Source organism: Mustela lutreola, chromosome 17 (genome assembly GCF_030435805.1).
Source record: "Mustela lutreola isolate mMusLut2 chromosome 17, mMusLut2.pri, whole genome shotgun sequence".
In the NCBI taxonomy this organism is placed as follows: domain Eukaryota; kingdom Metazoa; phylum Chordata; class Mammalia; order Carnivora; family Mustelidae; genus Mustela; species Mustela lutreola.
The window spans coordinates 23,629,762-23,647,868 of record NC_081306.1 but is presented as its reverse complement, the minus strand read 5'-3'; the positions used below and the strand labels follow the sequence as shown (position 1 = coordinate 23,647,868).

Here is an 18,107-nt window from a genome sequence, read left to right as displayed (position 1 = left end):
GGTCCCTCAGATCCTGACAGCTTCACTGAAGAGAAACTTCCTCTGACCTAACTTCAGGCAGTCTGGGAACTGCCCGGAGAAACTCCGAGGCTCACGGATTAAACACGACACGGAGAATCACAAGTGCTGGTGTGGAGGACGCAGACAGTGGGCCGCCGTGGGCAGCCGTCTGACCCGTCCTCAACACGGCACTGCAATGCCACTCCAGAGTGTGTGTGCCCAAGGGAAAGAAAACCGGGCGTCCACGCAAACACCTGGACAGAAATGTCCGTCACAGCACGGGCCCTAGTGCAGCGACACACACATGTCGCTCCCAACGGCTGGAGTGCAGAGACAGCGCATCCACGACCGCATCTACAGACGGACGCGCCCGCTGAGCTCCACACACATGGAACACGCTGCCACCACGAGAGGGGTGGGCACACTACCACGTGCGTGAGCCACGTGGAAGCAGACAGACGCCGAAGGCCACACAGTGTAGAATCCTGTCTCTATGCGGGACGCCTGGGTGGCTCAGTTGGTTAAGCAGCTGCCTTCAGCTCAGGTCATGATCCCAGCGTCCTGGGATCGAGTCCCGCATCGGGCTCCTTACTCGTCAGGGAGCCTGCTTCTCCCTCTGCCTCTGCCTGCCATTCTGTCTGCCTGTGCTCACTCGCTCTCGCTCTCTCTCTCTCTCTGATAAATAAATAAAATCTTAAAAAAATAATATTGTCTAGAATCCTGTCTCTACGCAAATGCAGAACAGGTAAGCCCACAGACAGAAGGCACACCGGTGGTTTCCAGGGGCCGGGAGAGGATGGGCAATGAAACTGTCCTGGAACTGACACAGGAAGGGTAAACTCCCGCAGGACCCCCAGAGGGGCCTGACAGCAGCCGGGCCGACCCTGCAGTCTGAGCTCTGAGCCAATGACACCGTCACCAGAGATGAACGGCGGCTCCCGTCCCAGGACCCTGCTCCCCCGCCCCGGGGCCCTGCTCCCCGCCCTCGAGCCGCCAGGGCTCTCCAGCCATCTGTGCACTAGCTCACCCTCAGCGCAAACACCACATTAAAAAGAATCATCGTGGGGGCTTCCCTCTTCGGAGATGGGTCTGTTTTTGAAACCTGGAAAAGAAATACAATCTAATGAGTGAGGGCCACCACGTCCCAAGAAACCCTATGTAGAGCTATTCTTCAGGCACAGGAAAAGGCTCGAGAGGGTAGCCGACCCAGAATAAAACAGCCCTAGGGTCTCTGAGATGTGGCCACCGCCTCCGCACGGGCAAGCACGAGCAGCACAGACCGATGGAAACGCGGCTGAGACGACAGCGGGAGGGTCGATGCCACGGCCCCAAGGGACAAGATTACTGCAGGCAACGGAAGGGAGCTTGATGGGGAGAGGCTCGAGCACACGGGACACTCTCTGCCCAGACCCTCCCTCCCCCACTGCTGTCTCCACTGTCCCGTCCCCGCCAGGCTGGGCAACTGCTCCAGACGACGGAGAGACAGGTGACACTCAGAGCCAATCGGGACCACGCTGCCTGGCACCCGGCCATGGTCAGTCACGCGTGCCGCCAGCAGAAGGCACGGGAGTGTGTCTGGGGATTGGGGGAGGGGGTGGTGGCCACATCTCCCTGGGCCAACCCACCAGGACGGTCACCATCCCTGGTTTGGTAGGCTGTGACTCCTGGGAAAATGTCCCATCTCCCCCTGCCACCCACAGGTCAGCAGCGGGGACTGAGGCCTGTCTACAGAGGCCTAGTAAAGAGGAAGGTGTCACCAGTGGGACCTGGTGCACCAGCCACGGACTGCCGTCCTGGAACAGCCAACCCCCTCAGAAGCTCCTTCCACAGGGAAACTCAGGGAAAAGACTTGAGGACTGCAGCTTCTGGATCCTATAGATAGAGCTGAATCCTACCCCATCTTATCAAAGCCCTGATTCTGTGTGCAAAGGACTGACTAGCAGGTTTTGGTGTCAAACTCCCTGGGGGAATAGTACCCTCGATCTTGTTAAAACCCCTCAGTACCGTAACATGTCATTCATCCCAGAAGTCTAGCACAACACTAAGAACTGAATTAATCATCCTATTTGCTATGATGTCATTTAATAAATAAGAAAAAAGACTTGCACCACTTCAGAGATGGACGTCCTAGATATAAAGGGGAAGGTAGCAGTCAGGAGAACTCAGGAAGCAAAGAGCAAAAACCATGGCAGGCCTATGGGGATACGCAGCTCACTGAACACACACACACATGCAAGGGGTCAGGGACACGGCATGATACGATGGCTGCCTTCACCAGTGTGAGCTACAGCTCCCTGAGGGCCCCGGAGCCAGGACAGGCCGTGCCTACACACGGAGAGCCCCACCTGCCCAGGGAGAGCCCCACCTGCCCAGCGAGAACCCCACCTGCCCAGGGGGGCCATACCTGCCCAGCGAGAACGCCACCTGCACAGGGGGGCCGTACCTGCCCAGGGAGAGCCCCACCTGCCCAGCGAGAGCCCACCTGCCCAGGGAGAGCCCCACCTGTCCAGCAAGAGCCCCACCTGCTGGGCGCCGTACCTGCCCCAGGCCGTACCTGCCCCAGGCCGTGCTGCAGCAGGGTCGGGTGTCCAACAAACCGCACATTATCAATCTTCAGTTCAAATTTCTGGCCACACATTTCAGACTTGGTTGCCAAAATTGTTGCCAGAATGACATCCGAAAACCTTAAAATAACACAAGGGCAGAGTGGAAATCAGGACATAGCGTGCCACGGTACCAGGCCCACCTGCCCTCCGAGGGGAAGGGTCTCAGGACAGGGCCGCTTCGTGCGTGCAGTGCTCTACCGCCACTGCCCACCTGGAAGCGGCCGTCAGTCGCCCTTCAGAAGCGGCCCCCGCGACCGGGGACATAAATCCCAGGATTACGAGGTAAAAGGCATGAGAAGCATAGAATGAAGGCACATGCTGTCATTTCTTGGCATGCTCTACGGAACTCAGGAGAGAGGACGCATGGCAGTTTGCTTTTCAAGGGAGGACAGCAGCTGCAGCTGGCACTGCCCCAGGGAGCCGCTCGCCGAGGTGCACAGGCACGTGGGGACGCCTGGACTGACTGGCCCAGGTTTGCCGGGCTGCACCCTCCACCCCAGGTATATAAAGGACATCACTCACTGACCTTCCTCACGGCAAGGCTGCCTGGGCGTCCCCCTACGCTGAGCATCTCAACCTTCCAGCTCTTACTAGGGGAGAAACCTTGAAGAAGTGCAAGATATGCAGAGCTGGTGACAGGAAACAAAGGTGGGGACGCACCGGCTGGGCGCCGTGGGAAGGAGGAAGGCTGTGGTGGGGCAGTACATCTGGCTACCGCCTCGGTACCACTGTCGAGCTCACCCTTGTCGAGAGGCACCTATACACCGGTCTCCCCACGGGCAACCCTGTTCCTTCCTGCCCAGGGGACCCAGATAAGCGAGCATCACTGCAGGGAGGAGAGGCTGGGGTACAGTGCAGACCCTCATCTCAGAGCCCAGGCCACAGGGGCCTCCACTCTAGAAACTCGGAGGCCCCGTGTCTGGTCAGGAGCCAGAAGGGAGACGAGTCCTGTGCTCGTTTCTCCACCTGGGAAAAGTACATCTAACATCGGGCCGGAAGGGCCCACTGTGTGGGAAAGGGCGGCTCCACAGCCACGCTCTGCCCCTGGGTAAGGAGGCCCTGATAGTCCTGAGGAGGCCGATGAGGACAGACACCAGGGTGCGTCCCAGGCCTTCATGGAGGAGCCACAGGGAATTGGGACCCCTCCAGAGCTTCTCTTCTAAAGGAGCTCACTCTGCAGGGAGGGCGGCAACGGACCCCCACCACTCCAAAGGGAAAGTCTACCACAGACTGCGGCTCCCGTCCAACTCTGAGGCAGCAAATGACCTTGACGTTACGTGGTCTAGTAGGGGCCGTTGCTCTGGGTTCCTCACCCTCGGCAGGGCTCAGTGTCTCACGCGAGAGACGTAACTTGGAACCGGCCTGGAACGAGAGCCTCGCTGAGGTCAACCAGCTCACGGAGAAAGGCAAGACAGGCAGCGATGGGCTCTCTCCAAGCCTCTCTCCTAGGCAGCAGGCGAGCCTAGCACGGCCAAGGGGAGCTGGCCATGCTGGCCTCTAGCCTTCCCCCAGGGCCAACGTGGTCCCCTAGGAGCCCCTGATCACTCTGTGGTCCCCAAAACAAACCTGATGCAAGGGTTTTGGCCAAAACGGGCTGCCCTGCCTCTTGTACAGTCAGGAATGCAGTTGGACCTTCCGGGACCTTCAGAGACATTCTGGGGAACTCGGGACACGGCTGCAGCCCTTGGCCGCCCAATGTGGGTCACTCCTTCCCAGGAACACCATTCTCTAGAGTGAATAAGCCAGAGATGGAAGCTTGCAGAGTCTTAGGAGGTGTGATGTGCTTTCTTCAAAAACTCTCAATGGCTCACCCTGCCCCACACCTCCCACTGGAGGGACACGGTGATGCCGAGGGAGGGCTCCCGCTGATAAAGCCCTACTAAGCACTTCTGCCAACATTCCATCCCTATCTAAACAAACACTGCCCCTGCACTCTGCCACCCAGCGATACGAGGGACACAGAGATGACGGACAGAAAAACAACTTCCTACCATCCCAGAGGTTCACACTTTCTTGTGATATCCAAAAATCTCCACTAACAACCTCTGCTCCATCATGGAGAGCCACAGAGGGGCCCCAGCCCTGGCCTTTAGCCACCGGTCCCAGAACCTGAGTCCGGCTGTGAAATGCGCCGAGATTCAGAGACAAATAGAGGTGGTCCAGTTCACGCTTATAAATATCTAGATCCAAGAGGTACCCTTCCAAGACCCAAATAAAAAACACTCCCCACTCTGGGTCCAGAAAGGACACAACAGAGGGGGCCAACTTGAGAGCCGTGTGCTGCCGAAGTTAAAAGCCACACGACCCTAAGTGGTTCTCTGGGGTGGCCTGGGTGGCCTGTGGCTGCTCTGCCCATATAAGCCAGTCTGACCCACACAGAAATCCACTCACGGTAACTTATATTACACACTAATGATTAAAAAACAACAACAACAACAAAAAACACCCGAGTGGCTTACACTTCACATACTGTGTCTGCTGACCTAACGCACAGTGTCACAGAGTCGCACCATGAGACTTGGGGGAAGGGGACGTAACTGACATGAACAGCAAAGTTAAACAAAACAAGTGAAAATATTTGTTTCCAAAAAATCCTTTTCCCACGTTCTGAAGACGAAAGCCCTGGTAAGTGTGCTGCCACACAACAAAACAGCCGTTACAAAACTAATATCCCTGGGGGCGCCTGGGTGGCTCAGTGGGTTAAAGCCTCTGCCTTCAGCTCGGGTCATGGTCCCAGGGTTCTGGGATCGAGCCCGCAGCCAGCTCTCTGCTCGGCAGGGAGTCTGCTTCCCCTCTCTCTCTGCCTGCCACTCTGCCTACTTGTGATTTCTGTATGTCAAATAAATAAATAACATCTTTAAAAAAAAAAAAAACAAACAAACAGAAATGCAAACCAGAGGCAATGACCAAGGGTCTTTCTAGGGGGACGCTGACTCGGGAGACAGGGAGCCCTGTTCTTGCCTGCCTACCACCTTCCTGAGGCCACTGGTGCCTGCCTGTAGGAGGGGAGGTCTGCGTGCACACCTGGTCCCAGAAGTCTCCCTGGCAGCAGCCAGCCTTGCCTTGGCCTCCCAGGGAGTGGGGGATAGCTGAGTAACTCCAGGTGGAGAAAGGGCAGGGGCTGTGGGGAGCCTGGGCACTCGTGGGGACCGGGCAGTGAGGTCCGAGCCAGAGCCTGTGTGCCTCGTTAGTCATTCTTCAACACTGAGGGCAATCAGGATTTAAGCACAATTACAAGAAGAGAAGGCAGCAGGAATCAAGACAGAAAAATGGTGGAGAAGCGTCGTCTTACCCTGCAACCAATCGCTCATCGGTTGGAGGACATGGCTTGCTGGAATGGGAACAGGACCATCAAGAGCAAACAAACACACTGATTTTAAAATTCATGAAGAGTTACAAGGCTGTTTTATTAAACAGCGTTAAAAGTCTAGCAGAAGGGCGACCACCAGCATTACCTGCCGAGGGCAAAGCTAAGCGACTTACCGGACAAGAAAGAAGACAGACACTCGCCCAGGTGAAGACTTACCACCGTTCTCTCACGAGAGCTCCGATTCCCACACGGAAGCAGAGCTGGGCACAACGGAGAGCCAGTTCTCAGGAGCGAGAGCAAGCCGGAAGCCCAGGGTCAGAGCCCAGCGCTAATCGTGTCACAGCACACCCAGGCGCAAGCACTTTAATCTTTCTGACAAAACCGTCTCGGTCGGACCCCCTGAGAACCCCGTACGGAAGAGCCTGTGAGAACTGGTGAGCGCCGCTGACTGTGGCAGCCTCAACCAGTGACACACGCCTCCTGCCCATCCAGGCTCGCTGAGCCCTGCTCAGCACAGGACCATCGGCCTTGAGGAGGCTGCGGCCAATCTGGACGGGGCCTGGGACACCTGTGCACCACGCGACTTCGGTCTTCTAGAGAGTCCATCACTCTGCAGAGGACTGTGCTCTAGGACATATTGCTTTCCCAATGTCCACGGCACAGAGAGTAGGCCAGGCCCCCGCGTGGAGACAGCCACGGAGGGATGAGAGCCTACCACGACCCCATGCCGGGACCACTAGGCTGTCCCGCTGGGCCTGTGGCTCTGCACAGCTCTCACCAAGAAATACGCGCCACAGACCCATGTAAGAGACACACACAGCCAAGAGCCCCTTCTTCAACAGCTCCCAAACATCAGCTCATCCCTGCACATAGTATGAAGGGAGTAAGATGTTTTGTGGACCTTCCCAGGTCACCCAGAAGTCCCCTAGGAGCACCAGTGCAGCTCCTACAACTTCTATCTTCTACAACCAAACAGGTCCCAGCAAAATCCCTCACTTCCCAAAGGGAAGAGCATGTGGGGCTTCCGAGAACCAGTGGTGCTATTCCCCATTCCCAGCTGTGGTGGGGACACGTCAAATGCCCCCGGCATGTTTCATGAACTTGCGTCTGCCCTCTAAGGGAGCCAGGGCTGCCAGTAAACACTCTCACCAAGACACACGTGTTCCCATGATCCCCAGACCTGGGGGGAGAGGCAGAGGGGCCTTGCCACCCTCAGGTTTCTTAAGACAGCGAAACAGAGGCTCATGGCAGAAGGAACATGCCCGAGACCATATACTGCAGGTTCAAAATGAGAGTCCCAGCAGGAACCCGGGCCTGCACATGTCCCAGCATGCCGCGGGCAGGCAGCCCCCAGTGCAGACTTACTGGCTGGGCCAGGAAAGGGGCGGGGATCCCCAAGCCCAGGGACAACACTGCTTACCCACATTCTCTGCATCAACCTCAGCTCTAGGAAACAGGGGAACCTTCCTTCCTTTCAAGACTATTTATTTATTTAACAGAGAGAGAGGGAACACAAGCAGGGAGAGCGGGAGAGGGAGACGCAGACTCCCTGCTGAGCAGGGAGCTCAATGGAGAGCTTGATCCGAGAACTTAAGGGTGTGGACCCTGGCCCAGCCAAAGGCAGAGGCTTCACCGACTCACCTCCAAGCACCCCAAGGACTACCTTTCTAACACATGTGCACATGCACACAGTAGCAGAAACAAAGCTGTCAAGAGAGGCCTGGTGGAGCCCCGTGCACCTGGCGGAGAAGACTAGCTGTGTGCCTGTCTGGCCCGCCGGCCCGAGGTTCTGGGCTACCTGAGGGGGTGAGTGTGCCCAAAAGCTGGACCCACAGCTTACAGAAAGGTGGCCAGGCCTGAGGAGGGCAGGAGGGCCCCCGGAATCCAGCACCCCACAATGCTAACCGAGAACTTAAGGGTGTGGACAAAAATCTCTGAGGTCATCTGGATTCTATCTAAAGTAAGACGATTTCTGAGTGTTTTGAAATGAAGTCGACTCTTTTTCAAGCTACCGGCTTTCCTGTGAGAGTGCCCAGAACATTCCACGCTGGGCGGGAAGGCACCAACGACAGCCTTTGTGACTGAGGCCAGGCCTTCTCCAGGACCTCTCCTGATGGCCGTGGGTAGATGCAAGAGCAGGACCTCCCTGAGGGCTCCTGGGGGCTCAGTCAGGGAAGCGGCTGCCTTTGGCTCAGGTCATGATCCCAGGGTCCTGGACTGAGCCCCAGGTCGGGCTCCCAGCTCAGCGGGGCGCCTGCTTCTCCCTCTCCCTCAGCGCTTGCTCGTGCTCTGTGTCCCGCTCCCTCTCTCTGAAACAAAGAAAATCTTTAAAAAAAAAAAAAAAAAAAAAGAGGGAGGGAGAAAAGGAGCACAAGCCCCCTGGTGCCCAGCACTCGTCCAACAGGACTGCTGCAACTTCACATCTGGATTTCAAGCCCGTGTTGTAACACAGGACCTTCTACAGCGGTGGAGACACTGCCGATCTGAGCCACTTGGGACAGCAGCCAGTCGTCACCCGTGCCCCACCCCCAAGCACCTGTAACTTGGCTGGTGCAAAGGAGGAACAGATTTCACCAGTTTCATTTCTGTTTCAACAGTGACTTAACAGTGCGCAGCACAGCCCCGCGCCCTCACTTCTCTCGAGCAGCGCACCTCCATCACCACACTCAGAAGCTGCACGAGTGGCCTGCTAACGTGGCTTCAGTCTGGCAAAATAAGCGGGAACAGAAGAAAAGCACCTTGGAGAAGACCATCGGGGAGAACCCTGAACTACTCCAGGAAGGTGTCTGAGCCATCACACGGCTGCCCCCCAGCACCAAAGGCTTGGCAGGCCAACGTGACGAAATAAAGCTGGGCACTCAGAGGTATTAACCTGTATCTTTGACAACAGGGGTGGGTGGGAGTGGCATCCGCAGAGGCCATACTGTGCTCCAATTCCCAAAGGAAGGAATTCTTCAATTCAATGAAAGAGACAGTACAGAGAACCAGCTCTTTTAGCGAACAGCATTACCTGTGATACCCCGAGAGACCCAGGATGCTTCGCTCCCTTCCCAAGGTTCTTCCTCTTCTTTATGCTAAATACTGAAATAATTCCCTAAAAACCTCCTCTTAGTCCGCCACGACAAGCCTGTGAGTCACCTGCAGGAGCCAGGTGCTGCCAGCGTCCCAGGAAACCCAGAGCACTTTCTGCACCCTCTGAAGCCTGAGCCTCCTATCTGCACAGCTAGAGCACGCGGGTGGGCGGCCAGCCCTGCTCTAAAGCCATCTGTGTCCCCAGGTGGAGGATAAGGTGCAGGCGCCCCTTCTAAGAGCCTATTCCAAGTGGCCGACCTCAGAGGACAAGGGGACCACAGCTTCTCCATGGAGCGGAACCAGCCGCACATGTCCGACAGCTCCCCACACACTGTCCCCGCCCCGCTGGTCTCTCCTTCAAAGCTTGCTGCCCTCACAGAAGGTCACTGGTCACGCCCGAGGCCCCACGACCCTCACAAGAAAGGATAAAGGCACACTGTGGAGCTGCATGTCACCACAGCAGGTACAGAGCCTGCTCAAGAGGACTCAGGGAGACCGCAGGGGCTCACCCCAAGGCAGAGGCCCAGCAGGGGCCGCAGCTCTCTTGCCACGGGACAGTGCGGGTGGAGTCCTTTACCTCACTCAGGTCCCAGCTACGTTTACAGGCGCCCAGGACAGCCGGTTTACCGTCCTCCCTCCATCAGCTGGGCCTGTGTTACCATTCCCTGGGCTTTACAATAAACATACGGTAGACGTAGTCACGTCTGACGTCTGCCACCCTGACAGCTCATCTCAGAAAAAGCAGCGGGAGCACACACAGGAAGGAACCAAACCTGCCTCTCACCTGCGCCCTAAAAGAGCAAGGGTCACATGAGGCCCGGCTCTTGACCCCCATCCCCACTGAACAGGCTTGCGGCATGCGGGCACCTTCCCGTGACCTCTGGGCACTCGCCTGAGAAGTCAGGTCTGCTTTTCTCCCTGTTCCTCTCACAGAAGACGAACGTGCTCTCCGGCCTCACCAAACAGCCAGGTCCCCAGCTGGAACATGGGCCATGCTGGGCCACAGGTCAGACCCTGGCAACACAATCCCCAGCTCTGCACAACCTCAAACACCCCGCAAACGGGAAAAAGGGCACCAGGCTTCTGGAGGCAGAAAACCACTGCGTCAGCAGGAGGTGGGGCCCTCCCAGGCCTGGGGCAGGCGTTGCCCCATCACGAGTGCCAGCCCGGCGCTCACCTGGAATCCCCGTCCTGGTCCTCGGCATGGTCTCCAGTGCTGGTGACGGCATATCTGCTGCGAGGCTTATCTGAGCGAGGGCACAAAGGGGAGAGCGGCTGAGCACACGGGCCCCACCACCGACCCAAGGATGGGGGGGTGCGTTAGAGAAACGGCTTCTAAAGCATGGCAGATGCACGCTGGGGCCCTGAGGAGGAGTGGAGTCTGACACAGGCAACAACGTGGGCAACTTGAAAATGCTGTGCCGGGTGGAGGAAACCAGACACAAAAGGACAAACACAACACTTACAGGAAACACCTCAGTGGGCAAGCTCAGACACACAAAGCAGACCAGAGGTTACCAGAGGCTGAGAACAGGGGAAACGGGGTTATTGCTTAATGGTTACAGATTTCAGTTTGGGCTGATGAAAATTCTGGACCTACACAGGGGGGACAGCTGCCTAACACAGCCAAGTGATTATGGTGACTGTAACTCAGGTTACTGAAGTGTAAACTTTATTTTTTTTTTTTAAAGATTTATTTATTTATTTGACAGAGAGAGATCACAAGTAGGCAGAGAGGCAGGCAGAGAGGAGGAAGCAGGCTCCCTGCTGAGCAGAGAGCCCGATGCGGGACTCGATCCCAGGACCCTGGGATCATGACCTGAGCCAAAGGCAGCGGCTTAACCCACTGAGCCACCCAGGCGCCCTGAAGTGTAAACTTTAAAATGGCAAGTTTTATGTTATATATTTTTCTCCATAACAAATTTTTTTTTTAAAGATTTTATTTATTTATCAGAGAGAGGGAGGGGGAGAGAGCGAGCACAGGCAGACAGAATGGCAAGCAGAGGCAGAGGGAGAAGCAGGCTCCCTGCTGAGCAAGGAGCCCGATGTGGGACTCAATCCCAGGATGCTGGGATCATGACCTGAGCCGAAGGCAGCTGCTTAACCAACTGAGCCACCCAGGCGTCCCACAAATTTTTTTTTTAAAGATTTTATTTATTTACTTCACAGAGATCATAAGTAGGCAGAGAGGCAGGCAGGGCGGGTGGGGGGTGCGCAGGTTCCCCACTGAGCAGAGAGCCCGATGCAGGGCTCGATCCCAAGACCCTGAGATCATGACCTGAGCCAAAGGCAGAGACTTTGACCCACTGAACCACCCAGGCGCCCCTCCATAACAAATAATTTTTCAAAAAAGTTATGGTTTCCAGGGTGCCTGGGTGGCTCAGTCAATGAAGCAACCCACTCCTGAGCCAGGTCAGGTCATGATCTCGCTGTCTTAGAGTCTCTCCCTCTGCCCCTCCCCCTTCTCTCTCTCTCTCACGCATACTCTGTCAAATAATCTTTTTTTTTTTTTAAGAGTTTTTTTATTTATTTGACAGAGAGAGAGAGATCACAAGTAGGCAGAGAAGCAGGCAGAGAGAGGGGAAAGCAGGCTCCCTGCTGAGCAGAGAGCCCGATGAGGGGCTCGATCCCAGGACCCTGAGATCACGACCGGAGCCAAAGGCAGAGGCTTAACCCACTGAGCCACCCAGGTGCCCCCAAATAATCTTTTTAAAGACTTTATTTATTTATTTGAGAGAAAGAGTGAGCGAGGGCACTCCACATCGGGCTCTCTGCTCAGCAGGGAGCCTGCTTCCCGCCCCCCCACCTGCCTCTCTGCCTCTCTTTCTGCCTGCCTCTCTGCCTACTTGTGATCTTGGTCTGTCAAATAAATAGAATCTTTAAAAAAAAGAGAGAGAGAGAGAGAGTGAGCAAGAAAAAGCACACAAGCAAGGGGAGGGGCAGTGGGAGAGGGAGAAGCAGGATCCCCACTGAGCAGGGAGCACCAGAGCCGCAGGCCTCGATCCTGGGACCCCAGGATCATGACCAAAGCCGAAGGCAAAGGCTTAACCAACTGAGCCACCCAGGCACCCCAGCAAATAAATAAATAAATATTTTTTTAAAGTTGTACTTTCCAAAAAGTTACAAAAATAGCAAATGTTTTTGCTACTATATTTAGTTTAAAAAAAAAAAAAAGGATAACACACGTGCACACACACGGACCCTCTCAGTGTATCATGACAGCTGGGTCGGAAAACGCATAGGCAAAAGAAAGAATTTTTAAATATCCATGTGCCAATATCCTTCACATACCTTACCCCAGTAATAGAGCTAAAAGACCTTGGGATGAACGTAAGAAGCTCGTCCCAGGCAAGAGGTCTGTGAGGAAACCAGCAATGCTAGCAAGGGAGATACAAATGAAAAGAAGACATGCCATGACCTGAGTAGCAGCGCAGACGCCGCTTCTTCCCCGCTAACCCATCCATTTAACCTGACCCCCATGACGCCATCAACAGTTCGGGAGCAGGACCCAATACATTCAGTACTAGTGACGTTCCAAGGGAACAGGAGGCACGAACAGCCTGGATAATGCGGAAGAAGAGACGTGGTAAGTGACCAGTCCCATCTGAAAGCGTAACGGCGTAAAGTCACAACAGCTCATCCATGTGGAACGCACCTCACTGGGAGAAATAAGAAAGGTGAAAAATAAAGTCAAAGAAACATGGAATTTACTATGTGATAACAGCAGTGGAACCAACCAGGGAGGGAAGAGAAAATTATGGCGGCTCCTGAACCAACCAGTCTGCAGCTGCGGCGCCCCAGAGTCCCACATCCGCCCTCACCATCGCTGCACCTGCTCCACTGGGCTCCCGGACATGTGCACCCTTGGCAAAGTGTGCAGAAGACACCCACTCCTACCAGGAGCCTCCACTTACACCAAGAGAAACACTTAAAAAAAATAAAAGCTGGTGGCGCCTGGGTGGCTCAGCAGGTTAAGCCTCTGCCTTCAGCTCAGCTCCTGATCTCAGGTTCCTGGGATCAAGCCCCATATCGGGCTCTCTGCTCAGCGGGGAGCCTGCTTCCCCCTTCTCTCTCTGCCTACTTGTGATCTCCCTCTCTCTGTCAAATAAATAAATAATTTTTAAAAAAAATAAAATAAAAAATAAAAATAAAAAGCTAATACATATGAGAAAGGAAAAACTCAGGAGTCTCAATTCTTTTCGTTCATAATCTTGGAGAGCAGAAGGCCTTTCTATGTTGAACAAAATTCAGAAACCACAAAAGACAGAATGAAAACTTGACTCCATGAAGTCAAAACTCTATGCAGCCAAAACTACACAGAGGCAAACTAAGAACATACGCCTTTGTAACAAAGGCCCATTTTTACCCTAAATATATGAAGAGCCCTTTCAGATCTACAGGGAAAACTCAACCCAAGATGAAATTAGGGAAAGGTGAAGAGTAAGCTGTACGCTAAAAATGAAACCCAAATGGCTCAAAAAGGAAGAAAACATGTGCACTCTCAGTCATAAGACAAATGTGCCTCAAAACCACTATCGGACACCTGGGGGGCTCAATCCGTTACACGTCCAACTCTTGATTTTAGCCGGGGTCATGCTCTCAGGGTCATGAGATCGAGCCCCACATTGGGCTCTCCGCTGAGCACGGAGCCTGCTTGGGATTCTCTCTCTCTGCCCCCCCTTACCCCCACTCCATGCGCACTCGCTCACCCATGCTCTCTAAAACACAAAATCCTTGGGGAGCCTGCATGGCTGCCCGTCAAGTGTCTGCCTTCGGCTCCAGTCATGATTCTAGCGTCCTGGGATCCAGTCTCACATCAGACTCCCTGAGCAGGGAACCTGTTTCTCCCTCTGCCTCTGCCTGTCACTCTGTCTCGCACAAATAAAATAAAATATAATCTTCAAAAAATGAAAAAATAAAACACAAAACCCAGAAAACCACTTTCAGATACAACTTTTCACCCACCTCATTAACAAAGATAGAGAAATCTGACTTACTAAAAATAAGGATGTTCATTATCTCCTAGATCCAACCTCCCCAATTCAGGGAGCTGATCCTACATTCTGAGAAATAATCCTGTATACAGAAAAGATGCTCCCACTGTATTGCCGAAGTTTGGAAGCAACTGAAATGCCCATCCACAGAGGATTAAACAAATCAATCACAGCGCGTTCATCCCACGATTCTGATCATGATTCCAAATCTATACCCAAGATGTCAAGTGAATACAGAACCAACAGGGCAAAACCGAGTGTGTAGTGCGCTAACTTCTGCTTAGAAAAGAAACCACCTGGGTGCACCTGGCGCAGTCAGAAGAGCATGGGACTCTGGACCTCAGGGTCCTGAGTTCAAGCCCCACATGGGGTGTAGCAATTACTAAAATAAAACCTTTTAAAAAGCACATGGGGGGGGGGGGGTGCCTGGGTGGCTCAGTGGTTTGGGCTGCTGCCTTCGGCTCCGGTCATGATCTCAGGGTCCTGGGATCGAGCCCCGCATCGGGCTCCCTGCTCCGCAGGAAGCCTGCTTCCCTCTCTTTCTCTCTCTCTCTCTCTGCCTGCCTCTCTGCCTACTTGTGATCTCTGTCAAATAAATAAATAAAATCTTTAAAAAAAAAAAAAAAAAAAGCACATAGGGGCGCCTGGGTGGCTCAGTGGGTTAAAGCCTCTGCCTTCGGCTCAGGTCATGATCCCAGGGTCCTGGGATGGAGCCTCACATCAGGTTCTCTGCTCAACGGGGAGCCTGCTTCCTTCTCTCTCTGCCTGCCTCTCTGCCTATTTGTGATCTGTCAAATAAATAAATTTTTTGAAAAATCTTAAAAAGCACGTAATTTAAAAAAGGAAAGAAAAGGTTTGCACATGGGTGTACTAACACGGAAGGTTCTGGGAAAAGGCACAGGGACATGGTAACAGCAGCTGCCCGCAGACGGGGAGTCCAGGGGCTGGGGTTCCATGGTGGGCAAGGGCACTCCTGTCATCTATACCCCTTTGCACCTTTAAGACCCTGTACCATGCTGACCAATGTAAAAGCGTTTTTGAAACAAAGTATCTGTGAATACATTCGGGATAGTGAAACACTGTATGTACCCTAAGCTTCCATCCCCAGGGAGAGGGTATGTTCTTGGGGGCGCTCCGGGAGCGAGGGTGCTCCAGGGAAGGGGGTTCCACGGAAAGGGGCAAAGGGGCGCCTGCAGGGCGATGCACGATGTGGAGGAACTGCCGGGACACACGGCTGTGCGGGAGAGGGAGTGGCGTGGCCCAGAGGGGCATATGGTCACCCCCGCGGGGCGAAGGAGACCTGGCGGGACAGGCTCGAAGAGCACCTGCCCTGAGCCTGCACTTGGGTCCGGTCTTTCAAGCCCAGTACGTTCTCGAGGGACCAGAGCGCGTTCTTGCGAGGCTGGAGGCAGGGCGGGCGCTGACGGAGGGGCGCCGCGGAATCCCAAGAGGATTTTCTCTGACTCCGGGTACTCCCCGACTGCTCGGGACGCGGCAGGCGGCGCCTCCATCCTCGAGGACACCCAAGTCACGGACGTGCGTCCGAGCGCGGGCGGGCTGGCTCCCCGGCGCTCACTTACTTGTCTGGGACGCCGGGTGCTCCTGGCTTCTCTGGAAGGGGTACCTGAACAGCAGCTTATTGCCCCTGCTGCCCGAGCTCACCAGAATCACGCTGATGGGGCTGGTGTTGTCGCCCATGGTGCCGGGGACCCGGGGGGGGGGCGCTGGGGGCGGGGCGGGGGCGGCGGGGGACGGGGGTACGGGACAGCGACAGTGGGGGACGAGGCGGGGACGGGACAGCGGGGGACGGGGGAGAGAAGGAACGTTGACGGGGGGCTGGGGGACCGGGACGAGGAGGGGACTGGGACGCTGGGGGACGGGGATCCTGGGGGACCCGGGAGGGCGCTGGGGGCGGGGCGGGGGCGGGGGCGGCGGGGTATGGGGGGAGGGACAGTGACGGTGGGGGACGGGGGTGACGGTGAGGGGACGGGACGGCGGGGAACCGGGGTGGGGGAGGGTCAGTGACGGTGGGGGACCGACGGGGGGACGGTGATGGGGGGGAACGGAGCGGGACGGTGGGGGACCGGGACGCTGGGGAACCGGGCGGGGGGGACGGGGACGATGGGGGACGGGGGGCGGACGCTGGAGACGGGGACACTGGGGACCGGGAGGGGGACGGGTGGAAGAGGACGCGCCCGGGCCGGCAGGGGCACAACCTGAGAAGGATGGGCCGGAGGGCGGGAGGCTCGGGGAACGACGCGCCCAGCGCGGGGCTGAACGAGCCTGACGAGGACGCGCCCGAGGCCGTGGAACCGTGCGGCGCCAGGAGCCGGGCTGACCGACCCCCGGAACTTGCAAACCCACGAACCACCACCCACGTCCCGCCAACTTCGCAAGACGTCCGCGGCAGGGCCAAGTACCAGCGCAGAACGCGCCTGCGCGCGGAAGGGGCTGTCGGCGCAGGCGCAGGCGGTCTGTGCGCACGCGCGGGGGAGGGGCGGGCTCCCGGAAAGCTGCGCGCATGCGCGGGGCTGCGAGCCGGGTTCTCCACGCACCTGCAGGGCTGGGCCGGTTCTCTTCGCGTAGAGCAGAAAGCACAGACTTCACCGCAGCAAGAAAGTAAAAGACGGGGTGCCTGGGTGGCTCCGTGGGTTGAAGCCTCTGCCTTCGGCTCAGGTCATAATCTCAAGGTCCTGGGATCGAGCTCCGCGGCGGGCTCTCTGCTCAGCAGGGAGCCTACATCCTCCTCTCTCTGCCTGCCTCTCTGCCTACTTGTGATCTCTGACTGTCGAATAAATAAGTAAAATCTTTAAAACAAAGGGGCGCCTGGGTGGCTCAGTCGTTAAGCGTCTGCCTACAGCTCGGGTCATGATCCTGGGGTTCTGGGATCGAGCCCTATGTTGGGCTCCCTGCTTGGCAGGAGCCTGCTTCTCCCTCTCCAGCTCCTCCTGCTTGTGTTCCCTCTCTCTCTATCTCTTTCTGTCAAATAAATAAATAAATAAAATCTTTTAAAAAAAAATGTAAAACAAAAACTCTTAAGTGGAGCATAGACCTAAATGTCAGGGCCAACACTACAGAATTCCTAAAAGAACACACGGGCCTACACGGAACCTCCTGTGCTTGGACTAGGCGAGGGTTTCTCAGAGGGGGAAGTCAGGGGACCCCCCCCCCATCAGAGCCTGGGACTGGAGGGTGCCACCCAGGAAGGCGGAGAGGAGGGAAACACCTGCAGAGGGACCGTGTAGGGCCCCGTATCCAGCACGTGCTAACAAGCAAACTTAAGAGCTCAACCCAGACACGAGCCCTAGGACAACGGGTGACAGGCCCTGGCTTGCCCAGATGGATCATGATTCCCAGCCACACCTCGAGACCGGAGATCCCATGTGTGTCCAAGCCGCACTTGAGTGTGGAAATCCCAGGAGCGTGTCTGAGCTGCACCTCGAGTTTGGAGATCCCGTGTGTGTGTGTGTGTGTGTGTACACTTTACTTTTTCTTTTTCAATATTTATTTATTTATTTATTTATTTGACAGAGACACAGCGAGAGAGGGAGCACGAGCAGGGGGAGTGGGAGCCCCAGGAGCAGGGAGCCTAATGTGGGGCTTGATCCTAGGACCCTGGGACCATGACGTCAGTGGAAGGCACCCAGGTGCATGTATAGAGAGAAAAGTGGGCAAAGGATGTGAAAGGACATTTCTCCAGAGAATCTAGCCAAATGGACCCTGAACTCATGAAAAGATGCCCCACATCATTCCTCATTAGGGAAATGCACATCAGAACCAAAAACAGACCCCACTCCACAGCCACTAGGATGGCTACAGTCAGAAAGACAAACAGTGCTGGCAAGCATGTGGAACTGGAATCTGGACACCCTGTTGGTGAGAACAGGACGTGGTACAGCCCCTGTGGGAAACGGGCAGTTGCTGAGAAAGGCCAGACAGGCTGTTCCCATATGACACAACCATACCACTGCTAGGTGTCGACTCAAGAGAAAGGAAAGCCTGAGGTTGCGCAAGAACTCTTCTGTTCACAGAAACATGGTTCAGAGTAGCCACGCAGTGCAAACAACCGCACTGCCCCCCCCCCACTGGTGGACAGGGGAATAAAATACAGTCTCATCCGTACAA

The 18,107-nt window shown here is 55.6% G+C and overlaps 1 protein-coding gene across 14 annotated transcripts in view; it reads right to left on the bottom strand.

Moving 5' to 3' along the window:
- Positions 1–16,676, bottom strand: part of NPRL3 (NPR3 like, GATOR1 complex subunit) — a 38,419-nt gene extending 21,743 nt beyond the window's left edge. For 2 of the 14 annotated variants that reach the window (XM_059155115.1, XM_059155116.1), the window contains exons 1-5: positions 15,563–15,712; positions 10,166–10,235; positions 5,899–5,937; positions 2,555–2,684; positions 1,028–1,102 (exon numbers count right to left, since the gene is read on the bottom strand). In XM_059155115.1, coding sequence (XP_059011098.1) covers positions 1,028–1,102; positions 2,555–2,684; positions 5,899–5,937; positions 10,166–10,235; positions 15,563–15,680 — 432 coding nt within the window. In that variant the 5' untranslated portion in view covers positions 15,681–15,712. Of the gene's footprint in view, positions 1–1,027; positions 1,103–2,538; positions 2,685–5,898; positions 7,395–10,165; positions 10,236–15,562; positions 15,713–16,198 lie in introns of those variants that run through there. The other 12 variants (XM_059155117.1, XM_059155118.1, XM_059155120.1 and 9 more) reach the window with 10 other exon arrangements.
- Positions 16,677–18,107: the final 1,431 nt, after the last annotated feature.